Below are 27842 nucleotides of genomic sequence, written 5' to 3' on the forward strand. Positions count from 1 at the left end.
CACTGAGTTCAGGAGGCCAGTACAGAAGAAGCAGGTAGAGGCCTGGAGCCTTAATTGCTCAGATTAGCACTACTTTGATTGCTAGCAATCTTACTGGAGCAGCATAAGGGAGCAAAAGGGGCAAAAGCCACAGAAGATCCAAAACCTTTCAACTGAGGGTGAAGCATATTTGTAAAGGTAACACTCCATGTACTCTTGCCCTGTATCGATAGCATCTTTGAGTGCTATCCTTCCAGGTTTCCCCCAGAAAGCTGACTCCTGGATGAAACTAACAGGCAGGAGATTCTACCCCTTAAAACTGATCCGATCGCCCGAAAATGAAATTGACAAGGATCATTGGAACCTTTAGTTAATGAAGCGGTATATAAATACAATAAATGAAGCTTGAGACTCTTGGCAAAAAGCAATATGGGAAGTGGCCCATTGCATGCAACCTAACAGGCTGGGGACGCTAACAGAGTGGCTTTCCTACTTGGTTAGTAGAAGAAATAAGAACAGCATTCCTTAACAGTGCAGAATTCTGTACATTGTACACTGCTACTTTTGACCCGACTGTGGACTGTCAGCAGTATGGTGACGCTTGCCTTTCCCCCTCTTCATTCCATTGGAAGAATATCTCCATTAACAAGAAGACCTGAATCACTGTGGATGAGTCATACGTCTCATTCATTCAGCCCACTGGAACCTAAAAAGGAGGGCTCCAAATGTCTGTCAAAGCAGAGATGAGTTACTTACATAATTAGGCACACACAGAAGAAGAGATAGTCAAAGAATGGCATTATCCAAGGAAAGTTAAACTCAGGAAAACCATTATTAGAATCCAGAGACTTTTTTAACAAAGTGAAAATATGATCATTAAATTACAAAATCAGGTATATTAAGCACATAATTAACACACGAAATACAAAGGTGTATTACTTGATCCTTTTGTGAATATGGGGGGGGGGGGAGGCGTTTTGCATGGTCCATGGTCTGATTTCCTTTTATAGGACCTGCACTTCACACCTCAAATGTCACAAAGGAAATATCCCACTTTCGGGGGGGGGGGAGGCGTTTTGCATGGTCTGATTTCCTTTTATAGGACCTGCACTTCACACCTCAAATGTCACAAAGGAAATATCCCACTTTCCTCCCACTTCCAGTTCTAGGTAAGATGTTACATCCTAAGGAAGGAAACGCACATCATATGAGACAATAATTGTCACCTTTTCTAAAAGTGCTTCTTTATACCAGAAATGAGACTATAAGCACAGGTGCATTGGGTGCTTTTTTACGTTTTAGGTTCTTCTTCACCAATGTATTCAAAGAAAGCTGTTGACAAACAACCTTTTTTGCTCGTCACAAAAGCTTTTTTATCGTTTCTTCTTTGTTTCTTTCTTTGGTTTCTTGTTTGCTGATGCAGCAGCAGCTTTGGTTTTTTTCACCACTTCTGAGCTTTTCGATTCGAAGCCTTCTGTGTCCTACAACAGTTTGGTAAGGAAGACAAAGTCAACAGCAGTTTCCTGTGTCTACTTCTCACATCATCACAGGGTACTTTCACATGGAATGAACTTTTGGGGGCTTCTCTTACGCTGTTTGTCAACACACACAAAGATTGTTAGCATGGGATACAAAATGGAGGAGAACCATGTTCCAGACAAAATTCAAGGTACTGTTTCTGACCTTTAAAGTATTATGCCACTTGGGACCAGCATATGTGAAGGACTGCCTACTCCCATATGAACTTACCCCAACCCCATATCTTTGGAAGCCTTGCTTCAGGTGCCCCCACTATCTGAGTCCAGATGGGTGAAAACTCAATAAAGGGCCTTTTTGGTTGTGGTGTCAAAACTCTGGAACTCCCTCCTGAGGGAGATTTGTCTGCCTCCCTATATCGGTGTCTTCCACCAGTGGGTGAAGACTTGTTTTGTTTGGCATCCCCCCATGAGCTGTTATTGGCCTTCCTCCCTGGTTGTCTTGTCACGTGTGTTCATAGGTTTCACTTAATTGTTCGAATATTTTATAAAATACCTTAAATGCCATTCTAATGTCTTGAAGTTTTGATGCCATTTTGGGGGCTCTATTTGGGTTGTAAAGTGGCACAGAAATGTTCTAAATAAACATTAAAATCAAATGTAAATTCTAGCCACGGTATGTTGCAGTTATGTCGCTTACAGGGGAAATGAAAAAAAAAAAGTAATGCAGCCTGATCGTATGTACTTTTACTTGGAAGCAAATCCCATGGAGTTCAGGGGTGTTTATTCTCAAAAGAGTAAGAGTCCAGTAGTACCTTAAAGGCTAACACATTTTGTGGCAGGGTATGAGCTTTCATGAGTCTTTAAGGTGCTACTGGACTCTTTTCTACTGCTACAGACAGACTAACATGGCTACCCATCTTGATCTGTTCCCAAGAAAGACAGCCAATGTGGTATGCTGGTTAGAGTACTGGACTAGGATCTGGGAGACCCAGGTTCAAATCCCCATTCTGCTATGAAGCTCTCTGGGTGACCCTGGGCCAGTCACTCTCTCTCAGCCTAACCTACCTCACAGGGTAGTCGTCAGAATAAAATGGAGGCAGGGAATCCATGTAAACAACACCCTGAGCTCTTCAGAGGAAGGGAAGGACAAAAATGCAATAAACAGATTCCATGCCAGGCAAAAGTGTTTGGGCCTCTTTAACACCATGTTATTGTTTTGTTTGTCACTAAAACAATGCCCTAACCCAGGGGTGTCGAACTCATTCGTTATGAGGGCCGGATCTGACGTAAATGAGACCTTGTTGGGCTGGGCCATGTGTGCCATAAAATGTAATGCCAGGTAGCAGAGATATAAACTTTATAAAGGACACAAACACAAAGGGTGTTGTTGTTTTACTTAAAATAAAAACATGTTTAAAACATTAGCACTCTTGCAATATTTTGTTTATTTAACAGTGTCTGATAACTGACACCTCTTGCTCTGAATTACTGCATCAAAATGTCTGTGCTGTTGCAATCCTGAGTATGCCGTTCAGGTGTGTATCTGTAAGCTGCAAACCTACGATGACGCAGCAGCAGCAGAACTAGAAGAAGAAGCAGGAGACAGCCAGTTCCACTGCGGGCCTGAGAGAAGCCCTCTGGGGGCCTGATCCAGCCCCGGGGCCGTATGTTTGACACCCATGCCCTAACCTATTCAGCAGCATGTGTGCATAAGAGATCTGATGGGAAGGGCTGTCAAGTTGCAGCTGACTTATGGTCACCCTGTAGGCTTTTCAAGGCAAGAGATGAATAAAGGTGGTTTGTCACTGCTTGCCTCTGTGTAACAACCCTGGACTTCCTTAGTGGCTTCCCATCCAAATACTAACCAGGTTTGATCCTGCTTAGCTTTTGAGATCTGACAAATAACAGACCTGGGGGGGGAGGGGGAAACCAATGGATTGCATCCAGCCAACTATTTAAACTCAATCTCACCTAATTCACCTCCTTATTACAACTTTTTTCCATGACCTGATCCCCCAGCAAGGCTTTTTGGGTGGCCAAAGGGGACCACTTCCTCCTCTTTTTCACCAGTAATAAATTTGGTTCGATCCACCCTGTAAACTTCGGAATTCCAAGTCAATATGCAAATCTCCAGAGAGGTTTTCTAAATTTATTTATTTACATTATTTTTAAAGTCTGCCTTTCTCACAGGAACTCAAGGCAGATTACTCATAATGAATCAGTACAATCAACAAAATGGGACATTTAATAACCAATGCATTAGGATTTTCAGAAGTCTGGAACCACCAGAAAGAACTGAAGCACAGCATGTGACACATTAAGCAGTACAAAAATCACATAATAGGAACATAGCAGCACAGACCACAATCATTTATCCAAGTAAGTCTGTGAACCATTTTGTGCAGTGTAACCTTGGATCAAAGGCTCCTTGATCCAGGTGAGTTTCAGTGCACAGGAGTGTCACGGAGTTCAACACTTAAAAAAAACCTGTCTGTTCAGGCTACCAACGCAAAATAATACGAAATTAAAAACCCTGAAAGGAAGGCTCTGTTTCCACCCCAACATCTTTTATCAAGAACAAGAGAGTGGGAGGCATCCTCAATTTGTGTAAGAGTTACAATTTTGTACAGTAATAAAAAGCCTTTCGTATATTACCTTTTTTTAGCAGGACTGTCTTACATTCAGGGCCATCTTCCGTTCAGGGAAATATTCTAGTTAACTTGAAATGGCAACCAAAGAGAACGATTTCTGCTGGATTCCCTTGACGCTAAACAGTCTAATTTCCCCCCCCCCTTGGAAATTTGAAAAAAATTCTGTTCCCCCAACCCCCCCCCCCCCCGCCCCAGCAACTGTTTCACTGTCATCTGTCAGAGGCAATAACAGAAAAACATTTCTTCTCTGGGAACCAAAAACTCATCATCTCATTAAACATTTTTAAAAATTCCACACATGCATGGGAGAAGAGCCAGGCTCCTGGGAAAAACCGCATGCACGCGCAGATTGCTTCCTCTCATTAAACAGGCTTTGGTATAAATATTTTTTCAGGCTTCTAGAGATTCTCAGATTCCATGTGAGCCAACTGGAAAAGGCCATTTAAAAATGGCAGTGAGAAGTATGTGATAATCCCCCATGCTTGTAAGAAAACGGCACAGTGAAAGGGGGGGGGGACAGCTGACAGCGTCTTTATCATTCATGAGCTTGGTTCAAGCCTTTCTCAAGTTACAGGGCTATTGTCATTCACATCCATGAGGCCTTCTGAGAAAGGAGACTTGGCTCGCTTCCTAAAGGATGTGATTCACCCATAGGAAGCTGGCCAAAAGAGCGCCAGTGCTCTAGAGAACTGGAGCAATAGACTTCCATTATCCAGAGACTCAAAGTTCACAGTCACTGCAAGGAAATCACTATTGCCTTCTAATGTTCAGTCCAAGGCAAGCTTCCAAAGCCTGATTGCTCTGCAAACAGTGAGGTCACTTAGAATATGAAACAGATTGAAGAGAGCAGTGTTGCTAACCTGACTAGGGAGCATTCCACCTTGTTTATTAGCTTGCTAAACCCAATCAGAAACAAATGAGCAAGCAGAGCGCAATGTGACCATTCCCTCTCCACCCATGGATACTCTCACAGATCTTTCAAATCCCTGGCTCTAAAGATGTCCAGCTGTCCTCAATCAGAGCCAGGGCCTTTTCGGTCCTGGCCCCAACCTGGTGGAACTCTCTGTCTAATACCACCAGGGCCCTGCAGGATTGTATACACATCCACAGGGCCTGTAAGGCAGAGATATTCTGCCAGGCTTTTGGTTGAGGACGGCAACGGTTTTCTAATGTGGCAGGCAGTCCAAAATCAGGATGTAATTTCTAGGGATACCATCTTGGACTTCTTTTTAACCTGGTCTTCTTTTAACTCTCTTCTTTTAATTTTGTTATGACTGGAATGTTAATGTTTTGTATATCTGTTTTATGGCTCTATGCCTTTTTGTTGTACATCGCCTAGAGCTCTGTACAAGCAGGGATAAGGAGATTAACAAATAAAATCAATCAAGGGGCTTGCTTTTTCCCATTTTATAGTAATTATCCATAGATGATATTGGAAGATTTCTCCATCAAAAGGTGGTTGTACCCATGAAAAATAGTTGCGCAGGTTTGTACAGTACAACTAGCTATTCTCAAATACTTTAAGGCCATGTTGCGGATTTACCAGTACTGGTTTGAGAGAAGGACAAACTCATACTGCAAGTTGAGGTCCCAGTTTATATTCACTGCAGATAAGTATTTGGCACAGACTACGGCCTAGTCAAATTATGCAGTCGAGTTTCCCGCATTTGGGGAAATCGCAGGGGTCAGCACACCGGGAGTGCAATGGATGAGCCTCACCCTGGAGAAGGAAATGGCAACCCACTCCAGTATTTTTTCCAAGAAAACCCCATGGACAGTATCAAAAGGCTAAAAGATATGACATCGGAAGATGAGCCCCTCAGGTCGGAAGGTGTCCAATATGCTACTGGGGAAGAGCAGAGGGCAAGTATAAGTAACCCCAGAAAGAGTGAAGCGGCTGGGCCACAGCCGAAAGGACACTCAGTTGTGGATGTGTCTGATGGTGAAAGGAAAGTCCGATGCTGCAAAGAACAATACTGCATAGGAACCTGGAATGTAAGATCTATGAATCAAGGTAAGCTTGACATGGTCAAAAATAAAATGGCAAGACTGAACATTGATCTCTTAGGAATCAGTGAACTAAAGTGGACAGGAATGGGCGAATTTAACTCAGAAGACCCTTATATCTACTACTGTGGCCAGGAATCTCGTAGAAAAAATTGTGTGGCCTTTATAGTCAACAAGAGAGTGCAAAAGTCAGTACTGGGATACAATCTCAAAAATGACAGAATGATTTCTGTCCGATTCCAAGGCAAACCATTCAACATCACAGTAATCCAAGTCTATGCCCCAACCACTGATGCAGAAGAGGCTGAAGTGGACCGGTTCTATGAAGACCTACAACACCTCCTAGAACTAACACCAAAAAATGATGTCCTCATCATCATAGGGGACTGGAATGCTAAAGTAGGAAGTCAAAAGGTAACCGGAATAACAGACAAGTTTGGCCTTGGAAAGCAAAATGAAGCAGGGCAAAGGTTAACAGAGTTTTGTCAAGAGAACACACTGGTCATAGCGAACACCCTTTTCCAACAACCTAAGAGGCGACTCTACACATGGACATCACCAGATGGGCAACACCGAAATCAGATTGACTATATAATTTGCAGTCAAAGATGGAGAAGCTCTATCCAGTCAGTAAAAACAAGACCTGGAGCTGACTGTGGTTCAGATCATGAGCTACTCATTGCAAAATTCAGACTTAAACTGAAGAAAATTGGGAAAACCACGAGGCCATTCAGGTTTGACCTAGATCGCATCCCTGATGAATATACAGTAGAGGTGAAGAATAGATTCAAGGGTCTGGATTTGATAGATAGAGTGCCTGAAGAACTATGGACGGAGGTTCGTGACATTGTACAGGAGGCAGCAATCACCACCATCCCAAAGAAAAAGAAATGCAAGAAAGCAAAGTGGCTTTCTGATGAGGCTTTACAAATAGCAGAGGAAAGAAGGAAAGCGAAAGGCAAAGGCGAAAAGGAAAGATTTACCCAACTGAATGCAGATTTCCAGAGAACAGCAAGGAGAGATAAGGAGGCCTTCCTGAATGAACAGTGCAAAGTAATAGAAGAAAACAATAGAATGGGAAGGACTAGAGATCTCTTCAAGAAAATTGGAGAAATCAAGGGAGCGTTCCATGCAAAGCTGGCCATGATAAAGGACAAAAACGGTAGGGACCTAACAGAAGCAGAAGAGATTAGGAAAAGATGGCAAGAATACACAGAAGAACTATACAAGAAAGACCTCGATGTCCTTGACAACCACGACGGTATAATCACTGACCTCGAGCCAGACATCCTGGAATGTGAAGTTAAATGGGCCTTAGAAAGCATTACTAACAACAAAGCTAGTGGAGGTGATGGTATCCCAGCTGAGCTATTCAAAGTCTTAGAAGAGGATGCTGTTAAAGTTCTGCACTCCATTTGCCAGCAAATTTGGAAAACGCAACAGTGGCCACAGGATTGGAAAAGATCAGTATACATTCCAATCCCAAAGAAGGGCAATGCCAAGGAATGTTCAAACTATCGCACAATTGCACTCATATCACACGCTAGCAAGGTCATGCTCAAGATCCTACAAGCTAGGCTTCAACAGTACGTGGATAGAGAACTACCAGAAGTACAAGCTGGGTTTCGAAGAGGTAGAGGAACGAGAGATCATATTGCCAACATTCGCTGGATTATGGAGAAAGCAAGAGAGTACCAGAAAAATATCTACTTCTGCTTCATTGACTATGCTAAAGCCTTTGACTGTGTGGATCACAACAAACTATGGCAGGTCCTTAAAGAGATGGGAGTACCAGACCACCTCACATGTCTCTTGAGAAACCTGTATAAGGGCCAAGAAGCGACAGTTAGAACCGGATACGGAACAACTGATTGGTTCAGCATAGGAAAAGGAGTACGACAAGGATGTATACTGTCACCTTGCTTATTTAATATATATGCAGAGTACATCATGCGAAATGCTGGCCTGGATGAATCACAAGCGGGAATTAAGATTGCTGGGGAAAAGATCAACAACCTCAGATATGCAGATGATACCACTCTAATGGCTGAAAGTGAAAAGGATCTAAAGAGCCTCTTGCTCAGAGTAAAAGAGGAGAGCGCAAAAGTGGGCTTGAAGCTCAACATCAAAAAAACTAAGATCATGGCATCCGGCCCCATCACTCCTTGGCAAATAGAAGGGGAAGTCGTGGAAGTAGTGACAGACTTCACGTTCCTGGGATCCCAGATCACCGCAGACTGTGACTGCAGCCATGAAATTAAAAGACGCCTGCTCCTTGGGAGGAAAGCGATGGCGAACCTAAACAGCATGATAAAAAGTAGAGACATCACCCTGCCAACAAAAGTCCGCATGGTCAAAGCAATGGTATTCCCAGTAGTCATGTATGGCTGTGAGAGTTGGACTATAAGGAAGGCCGAGCGCCAAAGAATAGATTATTTTGAACTATGGTGCTGGAGAAGTCTCTTGAGAGTCCCTTGGACTGCAAGAAGATCAAATCAGTCAATCCTAAAAGTAATCAACCCTGACTGTTCCCTGGAAGGCCAGATAATGAAACTGAAGCTCAAATACTTTGGCCACCAAATGAGAAGGGAGCACTCACTGGAGAAGACCCTGATGCTGGGAAAGATTGAAGGTCAAAGAAGACGGGGACGGCAAAGGATGAGATGGTTAGACAGTGTCATAGATGCAACGAACATGAAATTGAGCCAACTTCAGAGGACAGCGGAAGACAGGAAGGCCTGGCATGATCTGGTCCATGGGGTCACAAAGAGTCGGACTCGACTGTGTGACTGAACAACAAAAATGGCCTAGTGTTACCCAAAGAGGCAGCCTACTAATTAATTGGGGGGGATTAATTTTAAGGAGACAGAGCAAGAGGGGGTAACTGGAATTCTCCACCAATGTTTATGGGGATTGTTCCCTTAGAGAACTCCCGAATTAAACCAGTCAGATGTTCAAATGAAAAGGATTTTATTGAAAAAGGAATAAAAGGGCAAAACACACATACAAACACACCGAAAACACACAAGCTAGCTAAGAGAAAATCAGGGAGGAGATGGGGGAAAGTAATTTCAGGGAATGCTATAATTACCAGTCTCAAAGAGCAAGATCTGCGGAGGCAGCAGTGAAACGACCAGCGTTTCATGGAGTGAAGAAATGAGGACCCAAATGGATTTGGGGGTGTGAGCTATGTTGCCAAGAACACATACACACTGCTATGGAGCAGGATGCCATACTCTATAGGGCAAAACACTACCTGGGGCAAGCTGATGTATTGGCTCCCAAAACAATAACTTGTTTTGTCCAGAGATGGACAATGATTTGGGAGAAGCTTGATGGGTTTTCCTGAGGTGAACTATAGGTGTGGATGGTGCTTGATGACCCTGTAAGTACCAGATAGGAAAAGCTACCAGGTTTTATGAATAGTGATAGGAGTTTCTTAATTAGGATAAATGGGTGAGGGGAAGTGAGGCTGGGCATTTGGAGATTAGTCCAAGGTTAGACAATCTGTCTTGGGATACCCATTATCATAAATGATGCATCCCTCTAGGGTGGGGAGGAGGTCGTTAGCTGACCGCTCTTACTCACACTTCAAACCACATGTCCAGACTTGTTTCTGGCTGACATCCATTTTCTGTCATTAAGGGCCAGGCAGTGTATTGCATTTATGATATTGTATGAAGGGTATAAACTGCCCCTCAGTGAGAGGCGGGTTCTGACTGCTAGCACTAGTGCATCACTCAGAAGCTAAGCAGAGTTGATAATTGGAAGGGAAACCACCAAGGAAGATTCTGCAGAGGGGGGCAACAGCAAACCACCCCAGCTTCTCACTTGCCTTGTAAGCCCCTTGCTGGAGTCATCATTGACCTGATGGCACTTTACATACACACACAGTAAGACTGGAGAAGGGAAGATGACATGGTCCAGCCAGAGTGGAAGCTAAGCAGAGTTAGCCCTTGGGTGAGAGACCACCAGGGAAGACTCTGAAGACAAAGCAATGGCAAACCACCTCCACTTCTTACTTGCCTTGAAAGCCCCTTGTGGGGGTTGTCAGAAGTTGGTTGCAACTTGACTGTATCCACTTGGTTCCTGCTCCCTCAATGCATCCCCCCAGGCCACAGTTCCTTTTTGTTCATGTGGGTCCCACGATCTCCACCAGACATTTTGGATGTCTGAGGAAATGGGAGGGCAGGATCCAACCCCAAAATTTCAGCTTTTAACTGGAAAGAATTCTTATCATCCTCATTTTCAAGAGGAATCTTAGTTAGACATATTCCATTGTATATTTGAGGCCCTTGCTGTACAACTGAATTGCTTTTCGTATCTTGTAACTGGCCTTGAGTCTCAGTGAGAAAGGCGGGCTATAAATGAAATTAATAGTAACAATAGTCATTTTTGGCAATGTGATGGCAATCTCTTCTAGTGTATTTCCCACCAATCAAGATGTCCACCTCTCATCCAACCAGCAGATCCCAACATTCCTAGAACGCATGGTTTTATTCTATTTGATTTCTTAAAATATTCAAGTTCTGCTTTTCCTCCCATCAAAGGAGACTCAAGGCAGCTTACAGAAGAGGCAACAAACCAGCCTAGCTCAAAACATACTAAAAGCAGAAGAGTACAACATGAAAAACAACCCTGAATTCTTCCAGGACAATCCACAGATTCCACACACACAAACACACACACATCCATAGCCGTTTGGTTAAACATTCAGCCAGATGGTCAGTTGACTCACAAGAGCATCATGCGACTCAACCAGGTGGTTAGCTGATCCAACCTTATGGTTAGCTGAGCTATAGATGAATCATGATAAACTTGTATATTATGCTTTATTTATTTCTCTATTTTAAATTTTGCAATCCATCTTTATTACCTTGTCTGTTACATGTACTATAATGGTTCACTGTGTTGTTCAGCCATCTTGTAGCTCCTGCTTTTTTGCCTCTATTTTTATTTAAAATTACTATTGAGTAATTGTTGGTTCTAAGTATTATGTGGTTCTTTACTACATTGTTTTAGCTGTAATCTACCATGAGTCTCAACAAGATTTTAATATTTTATTTTACTTTTAATTCCCATAATACAAGTTTATACAAAGTATCATAACAAAGGAAGGAATAACATTTAAACTAATTTGTCAAGGATAGCCTACAATATGCCCAAATTGGATTGATTTCTAATATATCTATTGTCCTATCTTTATAATCCACTTGGGAGAGTCTCAACAAGATTAAGAACATAAGAGCCCTGGTGCATCAGACCAGTGGTCCATCTAGTCTAGCATCCTGTCTCTGGTTATGACCAGATTACAATGTATTTAAAAAAAAAGAAAAAAAAAGAATGATTCCTGGTGAAAAAGTGTTTCCTGGTGTACATATTTCAAGTATTATATTTATTGAAATATTTATATTCTATCTTTCCTTCCAGAGGAAGCCTTCAAGGTGATTAGCATATAGCTAACATAACAAGCTATCGTGAATGATAAGTCAACCGCAGAAGCAGCATAAAGGACCTGTCCCCTCCACCCACAATATCAAAAAGACTACTGAAAAAGCTTTTGAAGATCCTCACAATGCCTGTTGCATATATTGGTCTGTTGGGAGGAAAGATCAAATCCTAAAATGCAAGACCATTTTAGGTCAATGTACCAGTAAGGGGTTGAAAACAGAGACTGGGATCCTATGAACAAGTTCCGCAAGTGCTGGACAGCTTCTGCTACAGGGCTCACCTCCTCACTCATGGAAAACCATGGGTCTGGTGCAAATAGAAGTGCTGTTGTTGGAGAAAGGGAACACTGTGGCCAATACTGTCTAGTGCATGCAGTATTTGTTCATAAAATCCAAGCCATAATCCTTAATCTCCCTTCAGATGAAACAGCTCATGTTCAAAATGGGAGCACTTTCCTGTGTCACCCAAGGTCCACAGTTGATTTACTAGCACCTTAGGTCAACTCTGGGCAAAACACTGAAGAAATATCAAGTGTGAGACAAAAAGATCAGTTATGCCAGGGACAAGGCTGACTACCGATGGGACTGGAGAGAAGACGCCCTAATGTCTATTTGGGGGCAGAAGCTGTCAACAGTTAATGGATGCAGTTGCAGGTAACACCAAACCCACAAAATTATTCTGGCACTGTTAGAGGAATGCCATAATCAAAGCCTGAATCTTTCACATCAGAGGTCTCATGCGTTCAAACAATGGATGATGGAACAGCAAGGTAGATATTTCTGAACCAATTTAAGGTAACTACTCCAGGTTGTCATTAAACACCAGTAGTGCATTGAACAACCTTGGCCTGCCTGATAGGAAGTCATTTTAATCTCTAATATAGCTAATAACTTAGGTTGTCCTCACAACAAGAAGTCTACCAATAGCATTAAATGGCTACATTAATATTTCTTGCTTAATCAACTATTTTTGTTGTTTCAATTGTATTCCTTTTCTATGAATCGAGTTTATTGTCTTCCTGATGTATAAAGCAATGTTTGCATAGTGGGAAAAACACATACAGAAATACAGAATCATAGAATGTTAGAGTTGGAAGGGACCTTGCAGGTCATCTAGTCCAACCCCCTGCACTCTGCAGGAGCATAGCCGAAAGTCTCAATTTTTTTGGCTGCTGCTTTAAAACATAATTTGTAAGGCTTTGACATTATTCTCATTTCATTCATAACCACTTGTCTTATGTTCAGAATTACTGTAATGTGCTCATTTAGAAATAAAGCAAAGCACCGAAAACTTTCTCTTTTGGCATGATTTAAGACTTGGATGGTTCTGGGAATTGCTCATACACTGTTAAAAAGAAACACATTCTGAACCTAAAGGAGATGGCCCACAGGGTCATCAGTTTAATGGTTCTTCTGGGCCAAGACGAATTTCCGGCTGGTTTCAGCCAAGCCAAGAGCAAAATCCCAGTATGAATGGCCCTCCCTTTCTGAGGCTCTTTGCTGTATAACTGCCAAGGAAGAAGCTGAAGCTACAGTATAAAGAGATCTCCTGGGTAGACACATTCATCAGTTTGTTTCCTATCTAACAGCAGCTGCGAGAAAGGCAACTGTGCAGCGTACTAAAACCTCACCTGCTGATCTACCCACAGTACAGCTCACAGTCAAGAGAAATACAAACATGCTTTGAAAGCATAAAACAGAAAAGTTGAGATTATCAGGATGCCAAATCCTCTGCTGGAGAAACCTACAAATCCACAAAATACATGCATGCAGCCTTTACTATTGGTAATGTTATGGCCATGAGACCTTCTGAACAGTGAGAAGGAAACATATGGTCCTCAATCTGTACTGGGTTTACCAGGGCCTACAGAAGGCCGTGGACCAGTCCGTTTAGGAGAAATGCCTTTCCTGGAGAAAGACTTTTGGTGAACACATGAAGCTCCTTTATAGTAGCCCTGTTCACAAGTTATGCTGAACACATGTACAATCAATGCACACTTGATTTTTCCTTATATGTGCATTGAGTAATTATGTTAAGTCAATGCATATACAACTGAACTTATGATTTAAACTCCACATTTACCCAGGTACTTATCTCCAGTTTTATTTGTAAAGTGAACATGCGTTCACTCTTTCATACAAGCAGATGTACACAGGTAAATGCAGGATGTATGCACATTCACTACAATGTGTGAACAAGGCTACTGAGTTCGAACACTGGTCTATCAAGGTCAGACAGAACACGGGTCTATACTGGTCCCTTGTCCTACAGTATAGTCGTCTCTGATGGGCAGGGTCTCAATTAGAGATCTTCCACATAATCTGCTATTTGCTTCCTTTAACTGGAGAGAAGAAGAAGAGGAGATTGGATTTATACCCCGCCCTTCACTACCCAAAGGTGTCTCAGAGCAGCTTACAAACTCCTTTCCCTTCCCCTCCCCACAAACAGACACCCTGTGAGGTGGGTGGGGCTGAGAGAACTCTGACACAAACTGCTCTTTTTCAAGGACAGCTGTGCCAGAGCTTGTCACTGACCCAAGGTCACATCAGCAGGTGCAAGTGGAGGAGTGGGGAATCAAACCCGGTTCTCCCAGATTAGAGTCCGCACACTTAAGAGCCCAGAGATTGGACCTGGGACCTTCTCCATGCAAAAACAGGTGCTCCACTACCTAGCCACAGCCCCTCCCTGAAATCCATAGGACAGATCATTTTATCTACCTGTGGATCTCAGTAAATTGAAGAAATTGCAACCCAATACCTGTAAGACGGTCTCAGAACACTGTTGCAAAACTGCCTATCAATTATCAGCTAGGTTTGACTCCAGTTGCCCCTTAGAGACCAACAAGATTTTGGGGCTGAAGAAGCTGAAGAGTCAAATATCCTTTGGTTTTGACACTCAAAAGTTTATACCCTCCAAATCTTGTTGGCCTCTAAGGTGCTACTGGAGTCCGTATCACTGGCAACCTCAATGTTTTTTTCTACAGGAAGTAAGAACTGCTTACGGTTTTATGCGACTTTGGAATGGGAAGGATTATGGCCAATACACAGATGAGCTGGAAAATGGCTCCAAAGAACAGGCCATAGTGTAGGATGTTCTCCATGAGTGTCGGCTCTGGGATTTCCGGGGGTGTGAAGTCCAGCTCAGCAGCCATGGCAGAAATTTCCAACTGTGCCTCCTGTGACCTCAAATCTTTTTGCACTGAAATAACATTTTTGCAATGTACATTTTTCATTATTTTTCATAAAGGTAATCAAAGCAACATAGTGATATATAGCAGAGCATTGACTGTTTTCAGAATCCAAGCAAGAGGGGTCTGGATGGCTACGGAAAAGCAGGAGACAATGTAAAATACAATACCCATGTTGCTGTAAAATAAGTACAACAGCTTGAGAACCCAAGATTTCAGGGTAATTTCACTTGAATTATTAGCAGAGCAAAGGCACTTGTACCTTACCACATGGCAGCTACAGCCACAGGAAGAAACCATCATGTGACGCTTCCATCTGCACAATGAAACAACAGCAACTATTGTTGATTCAAACTTTGCATTGGCTGTTTGTTTCCAGGGCCAATTCAAGGTACTGATTTTAACCTTAAAGTCCTTCTCTGCTCAGAAGGGCCTCCTTAACATTTTTCATCTCAGCCTGGGCAGACTGCCACTATCTCACCACATGGATTTTTAGTGGTGGTTCCGGCACTACAGAATAGCCTGTCAGAAGCCCTACATGTTGCCCCAAATCTCGTGGCATTTAAAAAAAGGGACAAGAAAAGTCGCCCCAGCAAGCCTTTCATGAATAGGTTCTGTTCAGGTTGTTAAGAACAATTGTATACAGGAAGTTTGGGAAGTTATTTTTTAATGATGTTCTTAATTAAGTTTTAGTCTGTGGTTATTTATTGGTGTTTTGAGTTTTATAAGCCACTATGGGTCCCTTAGGGAGAAATAAGAGTTGCCAGCAACCTAGAGAAAAAATGTCCTGCCCCTTTAATAGAGGTATAATGTCAGGAAATTGGCAGTAAAAGCTTCTCATGCCATAGAGGTAAATAACATCACCAGATAAACTATATCCCACAACGCCTCTATTAAAGTGACAAGACACTTTTCCTCCAGGCAGTTGGCAACTCTAGCTATAACCCTAACACAAATAAATGCTCTATTTAACACAAATAAATATTGCAACATAGGGTAAGTAGGCCATGCAAGAGACATTAGTTGCCTCACTAGACTGTATTTCTGGTAATCAGTTTTGCAGCGCTGTTTTAAAATGGTGTAAGAAAATAGTTAAATTCTGTGGAACAGCTTTTACAATACAAATAACAATTGTAACATGGTGAAAAGCTGAGCCTAACTCTTCTTTCCAACAAACAGCACTGCATATTTCACCACTTTTCTCTCTGGCACAACATATGTAAAACAGGAACGTCAAGTTGCTAAATACAAAAATGTAGATCCAGTTAAGCATGGATGCTGGATCCACAAGGAGGATTGCCAACTACTACTGCTTTAATACAAGTTTAAAAAGATGTTATTTACCAGGCGATGTTATTTATCCATGCCACTGAAAGCTTCAGCTATCCATTTCCACAGTTTTAGACTTCCATTAAAGGATCTGGGCATTTTTCTCCAGGCCTGCTGAGAATCCTAACACACACTAAATAATCCACTTTCAATCCACTTTCCAAGTGGATTTTTACTGTGTGAACTGGCAAAATCCAATTAGAAAGTGGAATGAAAGTGGATTATTTAGTGTGTGTGACCGTAGCCCACAAGCTCATTTTCCATGCAATACCACCACCACCCTCCTCCAGAAGCACATAGGTGCTGGGTTGCTTCCAATGCTCCCTCTATATCTTGTGAGCAAGAATTCTACTTTGTGAGTTACTGGCATTAAAGTTGTGAGTGAGCGATTTGAGTAGTGCATAAATCAGTTTCCTCTGGAACCATCCTTCCTGAGCAAAGACAAAAATGTGTGAGCTGGAGGCTAAAAAAACTGTTAGCTAGCTCACACTAACTCATCTTAGAGGGAACACTGGTTGCCAGTAGGCCTGGAGAAAAGTGTCCTTTAATAGATGCTTAATGTGTTGAAATGGACTGTTCAAACTTTGCATGGCATGGAAACAAATCAACATCCCTTTAAGCACCTATTTAAGAAAGATATGGTTCTTCTCCAGGCAGTTGTCAACCCTATCTGCTAAAAACCCAAATACTGTTTCAGGATACCCCATTCACAGAGCGAATCCTAAACAGTCACTTGAACACAATGGGCTTAGAAGGATGCAACACTGTTTAGGGTTTGCAGCATAAATCTATTCTGCCCTCAAACCATTTTTAAAAAAAATATGCTTCAAAGACTGGGCCCAGTCACTCTTGCTCTCTGTAAAATAACATACCTTCCTTAGCCCACTACTAATTTCTAAACGTTATACTTTTGCGGTGGGTTGAACCAATAAAATAACATTAACTAACCTACTTTCTTTCTCTGGCCCGTTGGGAAAGAACCAGACTAATTGCTAATTATACTGTGGACGAGTAATGCATTATTTTAAGCGCACTAAGGAAAAGGAGAAGAGGGATTAAGAAACCTGAGGCGAAGGGTGCTTTTGAGGCACTTTCTGCACCTCGACCATTTTTACAATTGGGTGAAAAAAATAAGGGTGGAGTCGCCAATCTTATCCGCTGTTGTATGCAGGAGATTTTTTGCTTGCTTGTTTTTACGCGCCTAACGCTGCAATACCCTACATAATTTTTAGGAGTACATATGCATTGGATCAGACAGCGCTGTTATCTAGCCTCCAAAGCACATCTTACCTCCTTGCTCCTCCAGCCAAAGCCAGACCGCGTCGCCCGGAAGTGCTTCTGATCTGCCCGGGAACGGCTTCCTCCTGAGGCTGCCCTAGCAACCGCCGGCGGCAGGCGTTGTCAAGGAGGCTCCTTTTCCCTTTGCTGGTTTAGCTAGCTTCCGTGTTCAGAAATGCTGGCGTCTTAAGCGCTGTGCCTGTGCCTCTGAGCAAGGGTGGAGTGCCTAGCTCATTTCTTTTCATGAAATAATAACAATAACAACTCACTATCACGGCTGTTCTTTGTCATTGTCAACAGCTAGGGTTGCTAGCCTCCAGGTGGAGCCTGGGGATCTCCGGCTTTTACAACTGATCTCCAGCTGACAGAGATCAGCTCCCCTGGAGAAAACGGCTGCTTTGAAGGGTGGACCATGCTGAGGCCCCTCCTCTCCCTAAGCCCCGCCCTCTCCTGGATCCACCCCTAAAGTCTCCAGGTATTTTCCAACCCAGACCTGGCAACCCTATCAAGCACAGGTCTGGGATATCAGCTTTCAAAGAAAGGCTCAAAGATTTCCCACTTTCTGTATATGGATGACTCGAAAATGTGTGAAAAGTCATAATCAGAGACTGATTCTTTACTAAATACAATTTGAATATTCAGCAAAGATAAAGTCATGGAATTTGGCCTTGACAAGTGTGTAGGGTTGCCAGGTCCCCCTGGCCACTGACAGTAGATGGGAGATCAGGTTGCTAGCTCCAGGTTGGGGAACCCCTGGAGATTTGGGGATGGAGTCTAGGGAGGACAGGGACCTCAGTAAGGAACAATGCCATAGAGTCCACCCTCCAAAACACACATTTTCTCCAGGGGAACTGATCTCTGTAGTCTGGAGATGAGGTGCAATTCCGGGGGATCCCCAAGTCCCACCTGGAGGCTGGCATGGCATCCCTACAAGTGTGCAGCATTAGCATTGAATAGAGGAAAGCCTATTGAACAAGAAGAAATCAAGATCCCAAACAACAAAATCAAAACACTGAGCTTTGGAGAAAACTACAAATACCTTGGAATTTTGGAAGAGTTAAAAAGATGTTGGTAACAAAATTAAATGGAGACAACACAGTAACTATATGGGTAGTCCCAGTTCTAAGATACACAGCTGGCATTATCAATTGGAAAGAAGCAGAATTAGAAGCAATAGATAGGAAAACTTGCTAGATAATGACAATGCATCACTCAGTACACCCTAGAAGTGATGTTGATCATCTTTACTTATCAAGAAAAGTAGATGGAAGAGGTCTCCTGAAAGTTAAGCAGGACATTCTGGGCATTGAGCAAACGACCAGCTTAGCTCCAGAAGACAATGTTGCTTGGAACAGCAAGAATCCTTTGAAGATACATCTGCAATTCCCAAGAACTTGGCTAGATTTCTAATTGCAGAACACCATCTACCAGTCATATATCTGACTGTGACTATTCATAATTATAATTATAATACTTGAAGGGAAAACTGTGGCTGTGCTTATGCAGGTTGCTTTTATTTTGTCAAAGGACCCAGCTTCTGTTTTGAAATATGGATCATGCATGGTATCTGAGCATGTGCAAAGTCCCTTTCACTGTGCCTCCCCTGTGGAAATAGCACCCTTGTAATATCCCCTACACAGCATAATAAAAAGTAGAGACATCACCCTGCCAACAAAAGTCTGTATGGTCAAAGCAATGGTATTCCCAGTAGTAACCCTGTTTTCCCGAAAATAAGACCTACCCCAAAAATAAGCCCTAGCAGGATTTCTATGCATTTGTGGTATAAGCCCTAGTGTGTCTTCTTGAGAAAAAATAAATATAAGACAGTGTCTTATTTTTGGGGAAACACGGAATGTATGGCTGCAAGAGTTAGACCATAAGGAAGGCCGAGTGCCGAAGAATAGATGCTTTCAAATTATGGTGCTGGAGAAGATTCTTGAGAGTCCTTTGGACTGCAAGAAGATCAAATCAGTCAAACCTAAAAGAAATCAGCCATGACTGTTCCCTGGAAGACCAGATATTGAAGCTGAAGCTTAAATACTTTGACCACCAAATGAGAAGGGAGCAATCACTGGAGAAGACCCTGATGCTGGGAAAGACTGAAGGTAAAAAAAGAAGGGGACGGCAAAGGATGAGATGGTCACAGTGTTATCGATGCAACAAACATGAAATTAAGCAGGCTCTGAGGGTGAACGGAAGACAGGAGGGCCTGGTGTGATGTGGTCCATGGGGTCACGAAGAGTCAGATTGGACTATGTGACTGAACAACAACAACATCAACACATCACAGAAAATACAAATAAGTTTCTCCCCATGTATATCATTCTGGACAGGAGAATAAAATGCTGGCGAGGCCAGTGTATTTGATCAGGGAAAGAATCCCAGGGTTGCCAACCTCCATTTGGAGCCTGGAGATCTCCTGGAATTACGACTGATCTCCAGACTACTGAGATCTGTTTCCCTGGAGAAAATGATGATGCTTCAGAGGGTGGACTCTAGGGCATTGTTCCCCCCTGAGATCCCTCTCCTCCCCAAACCCTACGTCCACAGGTTCCACCCTGGATCTCCAGGAATTTCCCAAACCAGAGCCAGCAACCTTAACATCTTTGATTTCGTAGCAGGAACCAGCATTAAGCGGGGAGCTCTTGCATGCCCCTTCACTGCCTCCTTGTTTGGAAACATCTTTGGCACTAGTTACATTCTGTCCCCCCCCCCCCCCCAAAGCACTGTTCCTGCTTTGTCTTCACAAAGCTTAATCCAATGAAGTATGTTGTTGCCTCTGAAAAGTCATGCATCAATAAAACATTTTCAGGCTGCTTCAGAGGGCAGCTTTGTGTGCTGTGCACAGGGCTGGGCCAATCCATGGCATTTGCCATGCCCACTATCTGCAGTGCATAATCTCAGAGTCACATACCTGAATTCACTGCAATAAGGACAGAGCATGCTAGAACTTATGTCTCATTTCCCATAGTGTTTCATTTAGGCTTGCCAGCCTTCAGTTCACCTGAAGAAAACAGCCACTTCAGAGAGTGGGCTCTCTGTTCAAGCTGAGTTCCCTCCTTTCCCCACCCCTTGCCCTCCCTAGGCTCTGCCCCTAAATCTCCTGGAACTGCCCAACCCAGAGTTGATTGATGTCCTTCCCTAAAACTGTTCTTACCTCCACGTGACTTCTTGGATTGCTTCTGAAGTTAGGGCTGTCCTGGTAATGCGGAAACGGTGAGCAAGCAGAACTGACTCATTCTCGTTTTGTGCTTCCAGAGAGTTGTGCAAAAGGGAACTGGGAAACCCAAATTCTCCTGATATAGATTTTTCTACATCCCGTGCAAAGCCACTCCCCAACCCAGAGGTTTCAGACTGACAAGGCCCTGAACAGGATCGCCACCTTTTTCGGGGAGAGCAATTGGGCCTTCAACAGAGGCATACAATGCACACATTCAGTGGGTGAAATGCATCCTTGTACATGGCATTTCTTCTAAAGGAAAAGCTGCACCTGCTAAATGGTTGCCTGTCTTGAACTTGCTGAAACTTACAGCCAGAAAAAGCTCAGTGGCTTTTGGCTAGTAGAATTGCCAACCACCAGCTGGGGCCTGGAGATCTCCTGGGATTAGAACTGATCTCCAGACTGCACAGATCCATTCCCCTGTAGAAGATGGCTGGTGTGGAGGCTGGAGTGTATGTCATTAGACCCTGCAGAGGTCCCTCCCCTTCCCAAATTCACCCTCCCCAGGGTCCACACCCAAATCTCCAGAAATTCCCCAATCCATAGCGCCGTTCCGGCTTTTACCCTGTCCCTGTGCGGTCTGCCTGCCTGGCCTTCCACAATGAAGAGCAATGCTGTGATCAAGAGGAATGCTGCTAAGAAGATGTCCACCACCTTTAGATTTGTAAGAATTTATATTAAAAATCACTATACCTAGTAGTAAAGTATGAATAATGTAAACAGCAAAACCCGGTCATCTGTAGACAGGGGGCTATATCTGACCCCCTTTTCCACTGGTAAAAAAGGGAGGAGGTCCACCCCAAAACGCTATGTGGGGGAACCTGGAACCTGGATGAACAAAAGCCATGTGGGATGGGGGGCTATAGTGAGGAGGGTAATGGGGTGTGATTGAGTGGAAAAGTTGGCTGGGTCCAAGGATCTGTGCATACTTAGGGGACTCCCCAGACAGGCAGAAAAAAGGACCTTGTAATTTAGCCAAAAGAAAAATGGAGGGTAGCCCTCTCAAAAACAGCCTGATGAGGAATAAATATGCTCCAGAAGGGATGGAGCACTGGAGAAGAGCTGAAGGTCAGTCAAGAGGAGAAAGGCAGAGGGATGAGAAATATGCTTGCTCCAGACACAGAGAGCTTACAGAATCCTGGAGAGGGAGACTGGGCAGGGATTGCCAGATTTTCCACACACCCTGCAATCTCTTGCTTGCGATTAACATAAAAAAAAAACCACACACCAAACTGCTGCCCATTAGATTGGGAGCACCATTTAATCCAGCAGCATGTCCTGAATTACTCAACTCAATTTGGCAGCCCTTATAGCAGCCTTTGAAAACCCATGGAGCTCTCATACATGCACCTCTGAGCAGCACTGCAGCACTAGCTGTCATCTAAATTTATTTCTGCAATCTGCTTTCTTAGTACTAGGCAACGTATTCCATATGGGATCTGACTTGAGGCACAATAGACAACCTGTTTCTTTTTTACTGTTGTATTTTGGGTTTTCCTGCGGAAAGTTGAACCTCTTTGAGCCCTGCTTATGTTTACATTAAGCCCATTCTGGGTTGTTTTCCTGACAGACATTTCTGGGAAAGGTGTTCTTCTTCTTTAGGTAATAAGAATCCCATCAAATCAGTTTTTAAAATATTGTGCACATATTCTGAACATGCCTGATGAAAGAACCTTCACTAAGCAGGACCATAATGGACACCATTCGCGTGAATCTGTTTGCCTGGTGAAGAGTGCTGTGTGGACATTTGATTGGGGAGGGGCCGTGGTTCCATGGTAGAGTCTCTGCTTTGCACACAGAAGGTCCCAGGTTTAATCTCCGGTGCCTCCCATTTAAATTAATCAGGTAATGTAACTAAGCAATGTAAAGACTATGTTTGGAAAAATTATAAATAAACCTGGGGGGTGGGTAGTGGAAGAATCAGGTAGCAGGTCATGTGGAAGACCTCTGCGTAAGTCTTTGGAGAGCTGCTGCCAGTCCGAGTAGACAATACTGACCTTGATAGACTGATAGGCTGATTCAGTAGAAGACTTCGTATGCTGTTGCTATATATTCTCTGTGTCAGCCAGAGCCCATTTATTTCAGTGGGCTGATCTGATGGCAAAAGCCACATGTGCTTATATGTGATGGACATGAATTCAGAAGTGGCAGCTTAAATATCTAGAAAAGCCCTACTGTCTTTGGGCATGAAAAATTATTAAGTGTGATACTTGTCTGGAAAAGATGCACCATGTCAGCACCCCCCCACACACACCTTCAATTTAATGCATTGAATATAGTAATGAAGTGCCAGTAACATTCTGACGTATGAAACACATCTCTCTTTTCTTCACATTCACAGTTAATTTATTTATTTTATTTATTTATTTATGGATTTATATCCCACCCTCCCCAAAGGCTCAGGGCGGCTCACAAAGAGGCATAAATGCCAAGGTTAAAACAATAAAACAATATAAAGAACAGTATAAAACACAGTACAATACAATTAACTAAAATATCGGTGCTCCAAAAAGTCACTTAAATCGCGAATTCCAAGATGGGGTTCTGGAGTTATTTATACCAGAACAACAGTATACGTCCCAGCAGCACTGTCATCCACCAGGAACGTCTCGCGCCCCCGATAATACCCGCTCAAACGGTGGTCAAAGTGCGGAGATGGAGGAAACGGTGATGGAATAGTGGTGGCGGCAGCTCCTACTCAAAAGCCTGGCGGAAGAGCTCCGTTTCACAGGCCCTGCGGAACTGCACAAGGTCCCGCAGGGCCTGGATCTCTTCTGGGAGCTTGATCCACCAGGTAAGGAGCCGCCACCGAAAACACCCTGACAATGCGATACTTATGTTGGGGCTGATAAGGTGGCAACTGGATTTGGGTCATGGGGAATAACTTCTGTAGGCTCATGGGTTCAGTGTCATTTCCCTGACCTGAAATAGCTCCAGAGGCATTATCTGCCCCACTGCAAAAAAACCACATGTACACTCATGGGTTTCCCCAATGGGCAAAATAGCACCCTGCAGGTCAGGAAATCAGCACCTTCTTCAAGTACGCCATAGTTACTACCTGAATCAGGCATAGACATGGCATGGAAACTGAGGAAAACCCACAACTCCTGGATTACTATTACCCATGAGACAGGGAGGGGGATCCTGGAGGGAACCTGTGTGCTGGGAAATATGCAAAGAGGTTGAATGACCTGTAGTCAAAAGATTGTTAAACAGTGGCATCTGTTGGTGAATACTGGTATAATCTCTTTTAGTCACAGATAACAGCGGTTATCCCCTCATGGATCACTGCCTTGTCGTGGCGAGGGGGCTTGCGTGGTTCGATGAAGCTGTGGGCTATGCCGTGAAGGGCCACCCAAGACGGATAGGTCACAGCAGAGAACTCAGACCAAGAGTGATCCCCTGGAGAAGGTAATGGCAACCCACTCCAGTATTTTTGCCAAGAAAACCCCATGGACAGTATCAAAAGGCTAAAAGATATGACACCGGAAGATGAGCCCCTCAGGTCGGAAGGAAGAGCAGAGGGCAAGTACAAGTAACCCCAGAAAGAGTGAAGCTCAGGGTAAAAGAGGAAAGTGCAAAAGTGGGCTTGAAGCTCAACATCAAAAAAACTAAGATCATGGCATCTGGCCCCATCACTCCTTGGCAAATAGAAGGGGAAGTCGTGGAAGTAGTGACAGACTTCACATTCCTGGGATCACAGATCACCGCAGACTGTGACAGCAGCCATGAAATTAAAAGACGCCTGCTCCTTGGGAGGAAAGCGATGGCGAACCTAAACAGCATGATAAAAAGTAGAGACATCACCCTGCCAACAAAAGTCTGCATAGTCAAAGCAATGGTATTCCCAGTAGTCATGTATGGCTGCAAGAGTTGGACTATAAGGAAGGCCGAGCACTGAAGAATAGATTCTTTTGAACTATGGTGCTGGAGAAGACTCTTGAGAGTCCCTTGGACTGCAAGAAGATCAAATCAGTCAATCCTAAAAGAAATCAACCCTGACTGTTCCCTGGAAGGCCAGATAATGAAATTGAAGCTCAAATACTTTGGCCACCAAATGAGAAGGGAGCACTCACTGGAGAAGACCCTGATGCTGGGAAAGATTGAAGGTCAAAGAAGACGGGGACGGCAAAGGATGAGATGGTTAGACAGTGTCATCGATGCAACGAACATGAAATTGAGCCAACTTCAGAGGATGGCGGAAGACAGGAGGGCCTGGCGGGAGCTGGTCCATGGGGTTGCGAAGAGTCGGACTCGACTGTGCGACTGAACAATAGCAACAACAAAAGAACGGTTTAGGCCACTGGCCATTGTTTTAGTTCCTCTGAAAAAGTGGCATCTGGCTCATGAAAGCTTGGTGGTGGAGGAGGAAAGTTTCACTAAGTTGCAGTTTATTGTGATCCCATAGGACTTTCAAGGCAGTTCAGTGGTTGTGTGCCATTGTCTGCCTCTGTGTAGCCACCCTGGACTTCCTTGGGAGTCTCCCATCCAGATAACTAACGAGGACCAACTCTGCTTAGCTTATGAAATCCGATGAGATTGGGTTAGCCTGGACCATCCAGGCCAAGGCCATAAAAGCTTATGCTACAATAAGTATAATTCCCATTAATGCCACACACTGTTATAATACTGGATATGACTTGAGTGTGGTAGACCGGATCAAGCTGACCTGGTATGCATTTTGATACAACCAGAATACTTGAGGAGGTATTTGTCTAGCATTCTAGAAGAGTGCCATTCTTCTGTCCCCAACCATCCTTAAAACTCACTGGGTGACCTTGGGCCAGTCATTCCATCCCAGTCAGTCTAACCTATCTCACAAGATTGTAAACATAAAGGTAAAGGTTCCCTTGCTCGAAAGCCAGCCAAATCCGACTCTAGGGTTGCAGTGCTCATCTCCATTTCAAAGCCGAAGAGCCAGCTCTGTCCAAAGACATTTCCGTGGTCATGTGGCCGGCATGACTAAACACCAAGGCGCACGGAACGCTGTTACCTTCCCACTGAAGTGGTACCTATTTATCTACTTGCAATTTCTTGCTTTCAAACTGCTAGGTTGGCAGGAGTTGGAATTAGAGACGGGAACTCACTCGGTCATGCAGCACACTCGGGTCTCGAACTGCTGAAACACCAACCTTCCACAGCCTGCAGTTCAGCGTCTTAACCACTTGAGCCACCGCAGCTCCCACAAGATTGTAGTGAAGATGAAATGGAAGAGTGAACTACATGTGCTGCCCTGACTTCCTTACAGGAAGAGTTGGATTAAAAAGTGTGATATCTAGACAGAAACTTGCAAGCACCCTAATATTTACCATCTAGTCTGTAGGACCAAACAGAGGCTGGCTGCCACCAGTAGGTTTTGCTTATTACCTTCAGTGGGGACCATCAGTGACAGGGATCACTGAATCACTCAAGATACAACAAGGATGCAGCGTCAAGAAGACATATATAAACAAATATAAAATGTGTGCATAGGGGAATATGTAATTGCCAATTTTAATCTATAAATACGTTCCCCCACATTATTTGACCATAATAAATGGTAAGAGACTTCAGTGTCATAGGCTGGGAAACTACAGAATCATACAAAATGGAAGCCAGAAGATGAGAAAGCAATCCATTATTTTTTTTTGGGGGGGGGTTGGAATTTGACAGTGACCTTTGGAGGTAGCAACAGAGATGGGCATGAACCCAGTGCCAAATGAACTGGTTTGGTTAGTGAGGTTCATGGTGCAGTAGAATGCCCATAAGACACAGGGAGGGGAAAACAAACCTGACTCAGAAAACTGGAATCAAGAACCAAAAGGGTGAGAAGAAAGTCTAATGAAGGGCCAATATTAAAAACCTAGTTAAAACTTATAATATACAAAAATACAAGTATTTATTAGAAAGACGGTTAAAAACATACATAAGGGCCCAATGAAAGCCTTGTAAAAAAGTATAGCCTAAACACAAGGGCCAATACACATGACCATGCTTGAGGACACTCTAGCTCTGACTTTGATAGCCACACAGGTGTTTTTTGGACCTAAATTGGAAGATGTTCTAATTCAGCAACTGTGCATTTGGCACCAGACACATGACTTTTCACCTTTTGAGGCCTCACAAACATCTTTGTCATGTGTCTTTAGATCTCGCTGCTTAACCTTTCTCTTCCTGGTCCAATATTCACTTATTGGTTATCTTATTGCAATATGTATATAAGTTATGTGTACTTCAATATTGTTTGACTGCAGTAGAATGCCCCCCTGGTGCGCTAAAGACCTCAAACTCACAGGGGATCTTCAGCTGATTCTCCTCTACCTGCCCCCCAAGTTTGGTGAGGATTGGATTTATGGGGTCCAAGTTACACCCCCCCAAAGGTGCCCCCAAGAAAGTGCTTTCTGGGAAAATGACAACTGCAGTTTCAAGACGTTCAGGAGTGTATAGAACAGACCCTGTGCAAGCTAGAGTCATCAAACTCTTCAGAGACCACCCCCTGATGCTCCTCTAGATGCCCTTCAAGTTATGTGCAGATTGGATTTAGGCGGTCAGAGTTATGCCCCCCCCCCCAAGATTTCCCCAGAATGTGCTTTGGGGGGAAAATGTCAGGCGCAGGTTCAAAAGTGCAATTTACACACACCAAAGGCACAGGGAACCTCACCCTGCTGCCCGCACCCCTACAATATCTCCCCAGTTGCTTTGAAGTTTGGTATACATTTTGATTGAGCAGAGACAGTCTGTTTGGAAATGTATTTGTTCAAGAACTTCCAGGAACCTCTTGAAAATGCATGGAAAGTTCATGCTGATTGACCTGCGACCAGTTCACAAACCACAAACTGCCCAAAATTCATCATGAACTTTAGATCATGAGCCAGTTTGTACCCATCCCTAGGCAGCAATGAAAAGCTGAAACTAGTGTGATGCCCCTTCTCCACTCATATAGTGTCTACCACTTCATTTCTTACACTACAATCTTCTCTGTTAGAATTCCTACAACAAATGTCACATTTCAAATTTCACATCATCAGTATTATTTACAGAACTTAAATACCATAGCGAAGCACGGGTAGCTGGCTAGTTTATGATATAAACAAAACCAGAGGTCATTTCGGGGGGGATCACGGGCGATCGCAGTCCCCCCCGGGTGAAGTACGGGGGCGGGGCACATGACGAAGCCCCGCCCCCTGCTTCCGGCCGCCCCGCCTCCGGCCCTCATTCAGCCAGGAGGAGGCAGGAGAAGAGGGAGGGTAAGTTGCTTCCTCCCTGCCTCTCCCCACCCCTGC

General features: G+C 43.7%; 1 protein-coding gene across 2 annotated transcripts; it reads right to left on the reverse strand.

Moving 5' to 3' along the window:
- Positions 1 to 1043: 1043 nt before the first annotated feature.
- MANBAL (mannosidase, beta A, lysosomal-like) lies at positions 1044 to 17403 on the reverse strand. 2 transcript variants are annotated; one of them, XM_015410438.1, is made up of 3 exons: positions 17373 to 17403; positions 14568 to 14764; positions 1044 to 1460 (listed from the first exon to the last, which is right to left on the reverse strand). In XM_015410438.1, exons 2-3 carry the CDS (start codon positions 14715 to 14717, stop codon positions 1353 to 1355), a joined length of 258 nt encoding a protein of 85 aa, XP_015265924.1. In that variant the 5' UTR covers positions 14718 to 14764; positions 17373 to 17403; the 3' UTR covers positions 1044 to 1352. The 2 variants fall into 2 exon arrangements, with proteins under 2 accessions (XP_015265924.1, XP_015265932.1); XM_015410446.1 differs by lacking the exon at positions 17373 to 17403 and adding an exon at positions 15021 to 15046.
- Between the last annotated feature and the right edge of the window lie 10439 nt (positions 17404 to 27842).

Source organism: Gekko japonicus, unplaced genomic scaffold (genome assembly GCF_001447785.1).
Source record: "Gekko japonicus isolate JY-2015 unplaced genomic scaffold, Gekko_japonicus_V1.1 scaffold200, whole genome shotgun sequence".
NCBI lineage: Eukaryota > Metazoa > Chordata > Lepidosauria > Squamata > Gekkonidae > Gekko > Gekko japonicus.

Excerpts from the sequence above, each read along its gene's own strand:
- MANBAL (XM_015410438.1), bottom strand. The coding sequence starts at position 14,717 with ATGGCTGCTGAGCTGGACTTCACACCCCCGGAAATCCCAGAGCCGACA. Across the intron at positions 1,461-14,567 it reads TTCCAAAGTCGCATAAAACC|GACACAGAAGGCTTCGAATC; the intron begins GTAAGCAGTTCT and ends AAACTGTTGTAG.